The 13,070-nt window shown below is 41.2% G+C and overlaps 1 protein-coding gene across 5 annotated transcripts in view; it reads left to right on the top strand.

The window, feature by feature from the left end:
- Nucleotides 1–13,070, top strand: part of LOC137425954 (uncharacterized) — a 153,570-nt gene that overhangs the window by 117,889 nt on the left and 22,611 nt on the right. For all 5 annotated transcript variants that reach the window (XM_068114673.2, XM_068114697.2, XM_068114678.2 and 2 more), the window contains 4 exons: nucleotides 4,619–4,736; nucleotides 4,837–4,912; nucleotides 5,106–5,214; nucleotides 8,958–9,110. In XM_068114673.2, the coding sequence (XP_067970774.2) occupies nucleotides 4,619–4,736; nucleotides 4,837–4,912; nucleotides 5,106–5,214; nucleotides 8,958–9,110 (456 nt within the window). The remainder of the gene's footprint in view (nucleotides 1–4,618; nucleotides 4,737–4,836; nucleotides 4,913–5,105; nucleotides 5,215–8,957; nucleotides 9,111–13,070) is intronic.

Genomic DNA, 13,070 nt, shown 5'->3' with positions numbered 1-13,070 from the left:
GGTGCCTGGTACGATACCTGCCCGGTGGAGAAACGTCCACCCGGGGTTCGTTCAACCGCTCGAGTGCGGAGACGCCGACCAGTATCTTGGTCAGGAGGGGCCCAGAGACATTGTGAGGAGCAGAGACCGAAAGGGGGTTGTGAGTACTCACCGGGACACACATAGATAAGATGGCCATCTTACTCATAGGGAAGTGTTTGTGAATTGGGAATTGTTGAGGGTTGTGTATTGTTGATTGCTCGGGGAAAATCTCCGTGGTTGTGTCATTGAAATTGTATGGTATCATTACCATTGGAAATATATCCTTGAACATCAGTTGTCTCCTGGGTGAAATTCATATGGATTGCGTGGCGAAAGCGCATATATAATACAGCTTGCTGGCGGAGTTCCTCTCACGGTCCGGGGGTCACCGAGACCAGGTATTCACCGAGGGGACCACGTAACACAAGGAAGGACTTCGTACGACGGAGGATGCCCAGTCGGCGACTGGGTGGTCTTAAGGGTCTTGGGGGACTTAAAGGGTTGTCAAAAGTTCTTAGGGGTCTCAGCATTCTAAAAGGTCAAAAGGTATATTCCAACAGTACGTAATTAAGAGTTCACAGACTGTGTTTTTGGGTGTAATTATTATTTGAAGATGTTTTGGTCACAAATGTACAAACATACAAACATAACCATATACTTTTGCTCTATTATAATAAGATTTTCATTTTGGGATGCTTTCCAACGGTTCCTTGATTTTTCCTGGTGTAGCGGCTTCATTGTCTGTTGGCATGCCAAATTTCAGCTTTCTACAACACCCAGAAAGTACCGAACCTTATATTTCATTCAGTGGTTGGAAAGAGTTCTATATATATATACAGACTTGGCATTTAATATGGAATATTTTTTTGTGGGGGTGAACTTACTTTTCAAGATGACTTAGAACCAAAAGTTCATTGGAATTATGTTGAAATTATTCTAGATTTTGTTAATGTGACCTTCAAAAGAAACAAAAACCACATTTGACATTTCGAAACAAATAAATTGATCCTTGAAAGTGATGTAAACTGATATCGAACTCAATTCATGGACAGTACTGTGTTAAACTTCTGTACGTTTTCCAGAAGTATCTCTTTATTTTGCACATTAGCCAAATTTTTTTTTAACAAAAACAAAAGTTAAATTACGACTGGGATTATGGACAGTAAAATTACAGTTCAGTACTTCGTGTAACCCCCACGTTCATGTAAATAGAGGGGGGGGATATAATTTTAGATATATATATAGTACGGGCATGCCCTAGTATTTTAAATAAACATAAATGCAAATTTCGCATGTGGAAAAAGTAAGTACACCCTTGGCTCTCATAGGTGGTATTGCCCCCTTTGGCAGGAACAACCTCAAGAAGGCGTTTCTTATAACTGTCGACCAGTCTCTGACATCGACTGGGAGAAATATTTGCCCACTCCTCCATGCAGAATTCTTTCAGCTGTGCGATGTTTGAGGGGTTTCTTGCATACACAGCTCGTTTCAAATCCCCCCACAACATATCGATGGGATTTAGATCCGTGCTTTGACTTGGCCATTCCAGAACCCTCCATTTCTTTCTTTTCAGCCATTCCTTGGTGGATTTACTGGTATGTTTAGGGTCATTGTCATGTTGCAAGGTCCACCTTCTGTTGAGCTTCAACTTTCCGACAGATGGCCTCACATTATCCTCAAGCACCCTCTGGTACAATGAAGAATTCATAGTGGATTCTATGATGGTGAGCTGCCCAGGCCCTGATGCAGCAAAGCTGCCCCAAACCATAATATTTCCACCACGGTGCTTCACTGTTGGTATCAGGTTCTTGTGGTCAAATGCTGTCTTTGGTTTTCGCCAAACATGTCTTCTGGTACTGTGGCTGAATAGCTCTACCTTTGACTCATCTGTCCAGCGCACATTGTTCCAGAAGTGCTGGTCTTTGCCTGGGTGTTCATTGGCAAACTTTAGTCTTGCCCTGATGTTCTTTCTGGACAGCAAAGGTTTCCTCCTGGCACACCTCCCATGTAGATCAAATTTGTGCAGCCTCTTTCTAATGGTAGACTCGTGCACTTTGACATCAACATTGGCAAGAGCTACCTGTAGGTCCCGTGATGACATTCTGGGGTTCTTAGAGACTTATTTCAGCATCTTTCGGTCTGCTCTCGGGCTGAACTTGCTGGGGCGGCCTGGGCTGAACAAGTTGGCAGTTGTTTGGAATCTTCTCCACTTGAAGATGATCTTCCGGACAGTCGAATGATTGATTTCAAATTGTTTGAAGATCTTTTTAAATTCCTTCCCAGACTCGTAGGCATCTCTAACCTTCTTTCTGAAGGCCTCAGAGAGCTCTTTTGATCGAGGCATGGTGACGCCGCACACTTCAACAACAAAGAGCAAACCAAACGAAATGTCTGAGGTTTAAATAAGACACGTTCCTCCAAGATCCTCTCTAACGATGTTCTAATCATTTGCACCTGAGCTGGTGCACCTGATTCTAATTTTAGGTATTTGAAGTAGTGATAAATGTAGGGGTGTACTTACTTTTTCCACATGCGAAATTTGCATTGATGTATATTTAAATTATGCAATGGACTACAAAATGTAAATGTTTCATGATATTTGTTATATTATATCACCTTTATCTCTCAATATTGTTGAAATGAAGATCAAATAGCTGTATGTTGAAATATGTTGAAAAAGTCAAAACTTTACATGGGGTGTACCTACTTTTTCACGTGACTATATATATATATATATATATATATATATATATATATATATATATATATATATATATATATATATATATATATATATATATACTGTATATATATATATATATATATATATATATATATATATATATATATATATATATATATATATATATATATATATATATATATATATATACATATATAGGGCCGAAACAGGCTTTATCTCCGAGACGTTCTGAATTATGGCGATGTAAGCTTGCGCGCGTGGCTGAGGAGAATCACGAGGACCTTAAATCTTTTATAAAACCAAACAGGTTTATTACCAAACAAATACCAAGGGAAAATCAATTCAATAATAACTATATACAATGATGTAATGAGGTTACGGAACAAACCATTGAATCATGATTTTGATTTTAAACATATAAAATGCCAGTTTGGTCCCAATTGAGATAAGCGGTTATTTCCTATTTATGACATCATCATGCACAAATATTTAAAAGGATCGATGTAATAATAAAGGAACAAGGAACAGGTGGACAAGGGACAAAGGGGAGAATATAAAACCTCATAGTTCAGTCTGGAAGACAGATGAGGTGTTGAAATGCCCAAATGGACAAAATTACAGACTCAGGAGAGAAGGTTTTCAGGGGGCAGCTCCACAGACAAAATATGAGGACAAATGGTCCTGTATCTCACCTATCTGGTTGCCAAAAGGTGGAGTGATGCATGGATCAGGGTAAAAAATAAGAGCTGGATTTAGAATACACATTTTAGGTCAGGTGGTATTGACATGATGTTTAAAATAGTGCAAATATCTCCCTGCTGTCTGTGACCATTGTTTTTTGAGATTTTGTGAATTTTGATTTTGTGATATTACCCACTTCCGCTATGATGATGTCACACTTCCTGTTGTGTCAAAATTAGCCCTAATTGATGAGGTGCCATTCCAAGGTGTCTAAAATTCACGTTTCTTGAGATATTGGCCACTTTCTGTTTCATGATGTTGCTGACGGCCATATTATGTTTCGGATAAGCTTATTTAATAAACTGTTCCCATCGGTAGTCGCTCATATATTTTAAGTTTCACATTGGTTGGTTAAGCGGTTTCAGAGAAGATTCATTGTAATGCTTTTCCTTCAATCCAATATGGCTGCCAGATCACGTGACCAATGACATTATTGTTATCAAATTAGATTTTCCTCTGTGTAGTCAATCACAGATGTAAACTTTCGCATCTATCAGTTAAGCAGTTTCAGGGAGGAAGATTTATAAAGGTTTTCTTATGATCCCATATGGCTGCCCTACCGCACAACTGATGATGTCATTGTTAACAAACCATATTTCCCTTTGGGTATTTGATCACAAATTTAAAGTTTCGCATTGATTGGTTTAGCGGTCTGAGAGAAGAGGATTGCTAAAGGTTTTCCTGTAATCCAAATTGGCAGCTAAACTAGATCTAAATTAAAGTTATTTTGGGAAACGTTATGACGACGTAGATATAGGGATAGGGGAGGATACCATGAAAAAACTTGAGTTCGACCTCACCAAATGTTCTACCAAAAGTTTGGTCACAATCCCATTAGCAGTGTCGGAGAAGAAGTTTCAAGTGTTTATGGACGGACGTATGGGCTGACGGATGAATGACGTGCCATATCATAAGCTCACCTGAACTATGTTCCTGGTAAGTCAATAATACGACAAAGTATTGCTAAAAATCTTTGGAAGTTCCACTCATTAGAAATCTCAGAACCTGTATTTGGACTTAGTTAGTTACATGCTTCGATGTAATTAAATGGCCGATGTTGGAATAGCTCCACAATACCCAAAAATTTATATAAAAAAAAAAAAAAGAAGCTTCATAACACCCTGAACAATCTTGTTATGGTGTAATTTACAGCCCGGACATCATCTCTGCTGGACCCTGCAGCACTCTTTGAAGGTCTCCGTGTGCTGATACCGATGCCAGACCAGCTGCTTTATGCTGGACGCATTCAAAGCCTGCAACCTCCAGATGTGTATGCCTTCACAATTTATCCAAAATTATTGTCTCTTTTTCTCTTTCTTAGCTTTTCAACAAGGTGTTCCGTCTTGATTGTCTTGACATTGTCTCCCCAGTTATGGCGTGGTGATCGATAGTGAGAGAGGTCATCGACCTCGCATATACTCCAGAGAGCAGCTGCTGCAGGAAGCTGTACGTGCTATTCTGTCTTTACCCATGCAGCCACTACGAGTATTTCACTCTATCCGCTATGTTTTATGTACCTTTTCCATATATGCCTCCTTATAGCTCATTCATCTATTCACTGCATCTCACTCATATATTTTACCATTTAATCTTCACCATCAGACCGTGTACATCAGTATTTTTGTTCTCTCTTCTGCAGGTGAGAGATGTCCAACCAAAATCGATTCGAGAGGTTATGCCTGGAACACGGGTCTGCGCCTTTTGGAGTCAGCAGTATCATTCCTTGTACCCAGGCACAACTGTGAGAGGTGCGGATAAGAAGGACATAAGGTTGTGCAGTAGAGTCTCACTGTAATGAACGGATACGAAGGGCATTCAAAATGTTTGGATGAACGACATCTCAGAATCGTCTGAGACACACAAATAATTTTTTCTGTTCCTCATTATAATTCCCCTTGACTTCAATGCACTTGCTTCATTTGACCTCAAACTGTCTATACAGGTAAAATTGAATGTTGTGGATTGCTCCTTCAGCCACGTCTTGATTGCTACAGTCATTTCCTTGTCGTCGGCAAATTGGCTGCCATGCAGGTGGACATACAATATCAAAACTTTTAATAGTCATCGGGCTACTGTAGGTCTCGGGGCCAACCCCTGCTCTGTGTGGTAAAATGGCCTCCAAAGGTGGTTCTTTTAGGTCTCGGCTTTATTAGGGCGAGCCAGCTGCTCAAAGCCACAGTTACAAATGTTGGTCTCTGCAAAAGCTATATTGTGCACAAGTGCATTATTGTTAAGTAGGAGCACACTTATTATGGGCAACACCCTCAGCATATGTCCTTGTTGGATTTCTGCAACTTTCGCATTAGTCTGGCATAATGTTCCGCTCTGATTGTACTTTTGTGAGGCATTTACCCAATCAGCAGGACTGCGCTGGAATTGCAGAAAATCGAGGCCATGATTTAGCCGAATCAGTGTTGGATGCAAAATTTATTGGGTGGTGGTGATCCCTGTGCTATCACTTGCATGGATTTCAATTTGGTTTCAGGATCCCAGTAGTGATTCCATATTTCATCACAAGTTAGCAGATTGGTGATAAAGTTGGCTGTATCTGCATTGAGCAGTTCAAGAAGTGCTGGCTGATGCCAGCCATTGCTGTCGATCATGAGTGCGGAGGATTTTAGGGATCCATCTTGCTGAGTCCTTATACGTGCCCAAGTTTTCATGGATGACGGTGAAAACGCTGCTTTGAAAAATTACATCTGGAAAAAAATTGACGACATTGAAGTGGTGGTGGTGGGTGGTTCGTGTGCAGCCACCTGGCTGCTGGTTGCATCATTTTTCTGTGGGTGTGTCTGGCGCTGATGAAATGCCTCTCTATAACCAGTTATTTGGTACTCATTGTGCCGACCTCGGAAGGATGAACAAGCTGAGTCAACTCCACCTGGCGTTAATTCAACAGGATTCGAAATCAGGACCTTAGGATCCCAAGCCCGCCGCCCTAACCATTAGGCCAAAACCAGGCGATATTCACCAACAACAGCAATCTCCAAGAAACTCTCACTTACACTTAAAGTCAGCCACCCATTTGTTTATTTATAATATGAGGGTGCACCCTCATCATACATGGTCACGATACGTTCCTTGATTTCACCGGACCTGGACTTTATTTGCATAAAAGCTTGGTGACAATCTCAATTGCCAGTTTTCTTAAAGATCCCTAATTCCACAACTTCTAGATTTAACTTTTTAACAACAAATAATGAATTAGGATCTAATGTCATAACACAAATATGCATATAAGTTTATAATGAGCAAAAAAATAAAAGCGTGGCTTAAGGATGTGAATGAATTTTTTGAATGCCTCTCATATATTCCTTGGACTTGTCGTTGCATTGAAATTTCGTTTTCCTGGGACTCTCCTTACACCAACTTATTTTCCCCCTTTAAAAAGAGAACTTATGAAGGGGTAAACAAGTGTTTACTTGCCACATTGGTTCAACCCAAAAATAATTGATATTGCACAAAAAGCAGAGAAAACAATGAAGCCTCCTCCAAAACATTCTGAAAAGTTGAATGATGAATGCGAAGGCCGGTGCAGTAATTGAAAGCAATATGGTTGGAGGAAGTTGTAATTATTATATGGAAAAGTTGGTGGAAAATATGAGAGTCAGTTAATGACCAGTTCAGGAGATAATGCTCGGACATCATGAAGCTTTCCCTCATCTTCCCAAAAAACCTGTTGTTGGCTTTATGGTTAAGGTTAAAGATCTTAGGATCCTGAGTTCAAGCCCATGTCATGCTGTTAATAAATAACACCAAGTGAGTTGACAACCAGCTTTCTGGAAAAATGGGCCAATTGAGTATCCTACATCGGAGTGATGATCTGTCCAGGATTGTGCGCAATAACAAAGGAAAAACTGCCTTGTCAACCCTATGTGTCTTTGAACGGAGTGGTTCTTCTTCATCTTCTCAGACCATCCATGCTATGATGAAACACTTTATTATGAAGATGGAAACATACAATCTTTATTGACTATATAGCATTGGATGTATTAATACCTGTAAACAATTTTCAAGTAACTTACTTATATTTCATGATGTCTGTTCGTATTTTAGGTGTCAGTTTTTCAGTTTGGCGGAGTGATGTTTCAGTTTGGAGTTTGTAGTTGTGGTGTTTGGATTCCAAATTAGAGCTCAGCCCTGGATCTCCAAGGAAGCTTGATCAGCTCATCTGCCCCATCCCAATCTTTATATAGTTTATATATTTAAATACATACTACTCAATTCATGATGGAGCTGCAGGAATTGAAACTAATGGAAATCAGGGTGAAGTTGAATGATTAAATAATTTTGTGTTAAGGGCATGGGAAGCTAAATTACGAAAATGGAAATTGAGAGAAAAGAAGGGAGGAGGATAGGAAAAATAAATCGGTGCAGGAGAATGTGGGAGGGAGGATACTGAAGAGAACGCATGGGAGAAGATATGGCTTTAAGCAGAAGGAAGAGTTGTGTATGAAGCCGATGCATGGAAGGGGGCGGGGGGAGAGGGAGTTGAGAAATATGTACCGATTTTTGCAGAACAAGACCCTGTGCAGAACAAGACCCCATACATCTGACCAGCAGGCTACTGTGGAATGGCTGCCTGAAAACGTTTACATCAGTCGCTGATCACCTCGTTTGGAATATGTTTTTCATTGCGTAAAAGTCCCATGTCCTCACTCTGTCCCTCCACAAATATTGGCTGGGGATTCCCCGAATCTTCTCCTGCATGGACAAACTATGGGAGAGCTAGGCCTCGTTGTCAACTATAACCTGTATTTAACAGACCATATTTCCAAGCTGGGCTTGACGGATAGGCGACACCTTGGTATTCTCTGCAGAGACGTTAGTTCTTGGCCGTCCACCGTTCATTTTACATTTTTGTGTGCAAGACTTTAATCAAAAATACCTTGGGGTATGGCTTACCGCTCTGGGCTGCTTCAGCTGCTTCCCATCTTTCTCTCCTCGTGCTGATGAAATCAAAAGCTATTCAAATTAATAGGCTCTCTTGGTAGGACACAGAGCCCCAGGGTCTGTTTCTTACACTTTCCAGGCAGGTTGGTAGACACTCAGTTCTCTCCCAAGCCTGGTATTGGCTCAAGACTGCTGCCCATTACCTGCTAATGGTTTCTCCCTCTAAGCACTCCCAAATAATTTTACTCCCATTTCCCCCTTCCCTGCCCCCAGAAACCTTCCTCCTTGCCATTCTCCTTCCCATACTACACTGTACCTGTGCATTTTTGTTGACATGTTCTTCATCCCTATGCCAGTCTGTTTACCTGTAATCCTATGTCATTTAGCCCATCCACAAACCTCGATTTCTGTATAAAAAGATAGATGGATGGCATGGACTGGTCCATGGGTATGTTCAAAATGCAATGCTTGCTATGAAATAGAAATGCACAATGTCAAGTGGTTATGTCAACAAACCTTTTTGACTAATGATACTTATGACTATCAGATCTTATAACATCTTCCTCTTTTTCCACCCACTTTTACCTTTGGAGACCAGGTGGAGGGAGTTCAGGCTCTGAGGATTGGGAAAGTGAAGGTGATGGGGAAGACGATGCGCAGGGTATTGTGACCGTGGAGTTTGACGATGGAGACACGGGGCGCATCCCGCTTGCCCATGTTCGTCTGCTTCCTCCACACTACACGATCCACTGTGAGTACTTCCAGGTTGAAGTTATGGCCCAAAAGAGGAGTAATTGTATTAGGGGCCAACTATTTAATATGGTGAGAATAAATAGAGGGAAGGAATGAGAGGTCGGGGGGTCAGAGGGAGAAGGGAGGGTAGGTGTCCAGAGGAAGAGAAATAAGGTAGAAAGGAAATAGGATTAAAGAAATGGGAGGAGTATAAGTGTTAATACATACGGTATAGAAGCTAAAACGGCACTCGGTAGAGCGCATACCTCCGCCAGGCTGAACAGTTTACGTTTTGTATCCCACTGATAGGCTTGATCTGGATCCGGACCTGAATCAAAAGCGAATCGGCTTGTTCTTTTCACCTTAGCAACTCATCCGCTTAGTTTTGTCATAAGTCGTCCACGACTTTTTGTGATACGTGCTATATTTCGGTTTTGACACCATCTCGCAATGGTGAAAAATTACTTAAGAATTAAAAAAGAATCCCTGGATCAGGATCTTCACCAAAATCTAATCATTTCATCCTTGTCACACACCCAACCTGTCCACCAAATTTTGTCCAAATCCGTCCACAACTTTTTGAGATAACCTGCTCACAGACAGGCAGACAGACAGAAGGGTGAACACATAACCTCCACCCACCTAAGGTGGCAGAGGTAAAAAGTTAAGCGTAGGCTTCGTTTTTCTGGATCATAGCAATGACCGAGAAAATTATTCAGAAACTGTAATATTCATCAAGAATAAACCATATTTTGGTAAAGCGTCGAAAGTGGAATTCTGTGCAATCTGAAACTCGAAGGTTTTGGAATCTCCCGTGATGAGGCCGAAGCACAATGTATGTTGTTGACTCATCGCAGACAAGTCGGTGGTTTCTGTTTTCTACCGTCTATTCTCTAACGTTGCTACCTCTGCCCTCACTCACTCATCCTTCCAGTAACTCCCTCCTGGTCAAACGTTCAAAATTCATGCTGACTGCACACCTTAACCCTTTCATTCCTCGCTTATCTCTTGTGTAACCACATTCTCGAGGCTTTTCCGTCTCACTCTTCCCTCCAGGACTTCAAGCTTATGGGCTCAAGACCGGCCAATAACGACCTCCAATGATGTGGCAATGGAATTCATGTTTCCAAATGGTCAATAAAGTGTGAAAGAACCATTAGAACGAATGACTGTGGCAACCCTCCTTCATGTCCCCTGAATAAACTACCACAGAGAATCCAAAGGGAATTGTCATTCCTGGTGCAAAGCAACCTCCAACTTTGCCAGACTCTTAACAAGATGGTCCTGTTTCTAAAATCTGTGCCCAAAAATGTCCCAAATTTCTCCATTGGATACAAATCAGGACTCCTTGCTGGCCCAGGAAATGTTATTAAGGCATGTTTCTCAAGAAGTCGGAAACTGCACGAGAGCAGTTGGGTCTGGCATTGTCATCCATGAATACAGGTCTTGTTAGAAGGTGCTTGTCAAAATATGGAACAAGATCCAAAATGTCCCTTTGGTACATTTCACCTGTCAGGTTACCCTGTACAGTCACAAGGTCAAGTTTACAGTCAGAACAGGCGGTCCCATATCACAATGAATCTGCCACCAAATGTGATGGACTCTACAATGTTATTGGGTGTATAGGTTGTGTTAGGTTGCCGCCAAACCCGAGTTATACCATGCGTCGCATGCAGGAGAAATCGGCTCTCATCAGACCAATGGATCTTCCTCCAGGATACGAGATTCCAGTGTTGATGTGCTTTGCACAATGCTTAGCATCCTTTATAAGAAGATGATGTCTTCTCGGTCTTCTAGCTTTGTAACCTGTCGCATGAAGCCTTTTCTGAGCAGTTCTTATGGATAACATCTGAGAGAGATTCCATTCATGTTCTAATAAGTTGTGAATCAGTGATGGGGTTTTGACCAAACTTGGTGCAATTATGTATTATGGTGCAAAGGTTAACTGATTTAATTTTGGGGTCAAGAGGTCAAAGGTCAGAGTCTGTAATAGGTTTTCGTTACCGCCATAACTTAAGAACGCCTAACGTGAACTAAGTCAAACTTGCTCCAAGTATGTATAATGTCACAAAGATGAACTGATTAGATTATTGGGTCAAGAGGTCAGAGGTCCCATTAGGTAAAAATTCTGTTACCTAGCTAACTTGTGAACCAGTGATGGGATTTTGACCAAACTTGGTACAAGTATATATTCCAGTGTGTATAATGTCACAAAGATGAACTGATTCGATTATTGGGTCAATAGGTCAAAGGTCAGAGGTCCCGTTAGGTAAAAATTCTGTTACCTCGCTATCTTGTGAACCAGTGATGGCATTTTGACCAAACTTGGTACAAGTATATATTCCAGTGTGTATAATGTCACAAAGATGAACTGATTAGATTATTGGGTCAAGAGGTCAAATGTCCCATTAGGTAAAAATTCTGTTACCTAGCTAACTTGTGAACCAGTGATGGGATTTTGACCAAACTTGGTACAAGTATATATTCCAGTGTGTATAATGTCACAAAGATGAACTGATTAGATTATTGGGTCAAGAGGTCAAAGGTCAGAGGTCCCGTTAGGTAAAAATTCTGTTACCTAGCTAACTTGTGAACCAGTGATGTAGTCAGGGGACCAGGAGCTGAACCTGGAAAGTGGTTCCAAAGTTTTTTTCTCAGTGTTTTCATGTTATATAGGTATTGTACTCTATGAAACTGCATGATGGCATTCTCCCATCATTGAGCATTTTCATATAACAGGCTTTATACAATTGCGGCTATCGGGCCGCAAAACACTGGTTTTAGGGGCGTGGCGAAAATAGAAATACCCTTATATCTTTACAAGCATTCAAGCTAGGGTCTTGATTTTTTGTATATGGGTGTATCTTGACCATACCTATTCGTGGGTCAAAGGTAAAAGTCATAGGTCAAGGTCAAAGGTCAAATATCTGGGTCAAACGTGTACAACTCAGCATTGTTTATACACTGTGATATATTTCTCATTATACTGAACCTTTATCCATTGTTATAACGTCTAATGTCTTGTTATAAGGTCTCATGAGCTCAATACTGAATTAAGAAATGCTAGACTACATAATATTTATTGAGTTCTTTATGATTTTATGTTCAAAGATTACATCAAATCTGGTTATGTAAATGACCTGTATATGGTGTACCTATTCATAGGTTACTAAACCACCAAAATTGTACATATTCTGTATTTGGTTTTAAAATCTTTCTTATATCATAAACATCATCAATCATCAGTGTTATTGTCATCATCACCATCTTCCCCTTCATCACTTGTTTCATCATCACTATCTATGCTGGGCCCTGTGCTTTTTCTGGTCTTCATCAATGATCTCTCTGACTCTCTTGAAAATCCTCTCTATCTCTTTGCTGACGACTCTACTCTCTGTCGCTCCATTTCTCATCCCTCAGATTGGCAGTCTGCAGCCTCCTCACTCTCTGCAGACCTGGACAAAATCACAGACTGGGCAAGCAAGTGGAACATGTCTTTCAATCCTGACAAATCTCACACTCTTATGATGTCTCACCGAAAAGACGGACTGGACAACCCTCCCATCCACTTTCTGAATAATCCTCTCCAATAAGTTCTGTCACTCAAGCTTTTGGGTCTCACTATCTGCCATGATCTTTCCTGGGAAAACCACATTTCAAATCTGGCCTCCAAAGCCAGTTGCCGACTGGGCATCCTCCATCGTGCGAAGTCCTTCCTTGGTACACCTGAGCTCCTCACCACTTACAAGGCTTTCATCCGCAGCTCTATGGAATACTGCTCTCCCCTCTGGTCTGGTGCTCCTGCCTCACACCTAGCTCGTCTTCACGCTGTTGAAACCAAAGCGTTCAGAATCATTGGAATCTCCCGCGATGAAGCTAACTCCAAGGGCCTTTCACTCACTCACTGCAGGCAGGATAGGATGGTGGTCTTTCCGTCTTCTACCGACTCCTCTCTGGCCTTGCCCCCCCCAGCTCTCTG

Source organism: Myxine glutinosa, chromosome 1, assembly GCF_964187855.1.
Source record: "Myxine glutinosa chromosome 1, kmMyxGlut1.1, whole genome shotgun sequence".
In the NCBI taxonomy this organism is placed as follows: domain Eukaryota; kingdom Metazoa; phylum Chordata; class Myxini; order Myxiniformes; family Myxinidae; genus Myxine; species Myxine glutinosa.
This window is presented reverse-complemented; position numbering and strand designations above follow the sequence as displayed.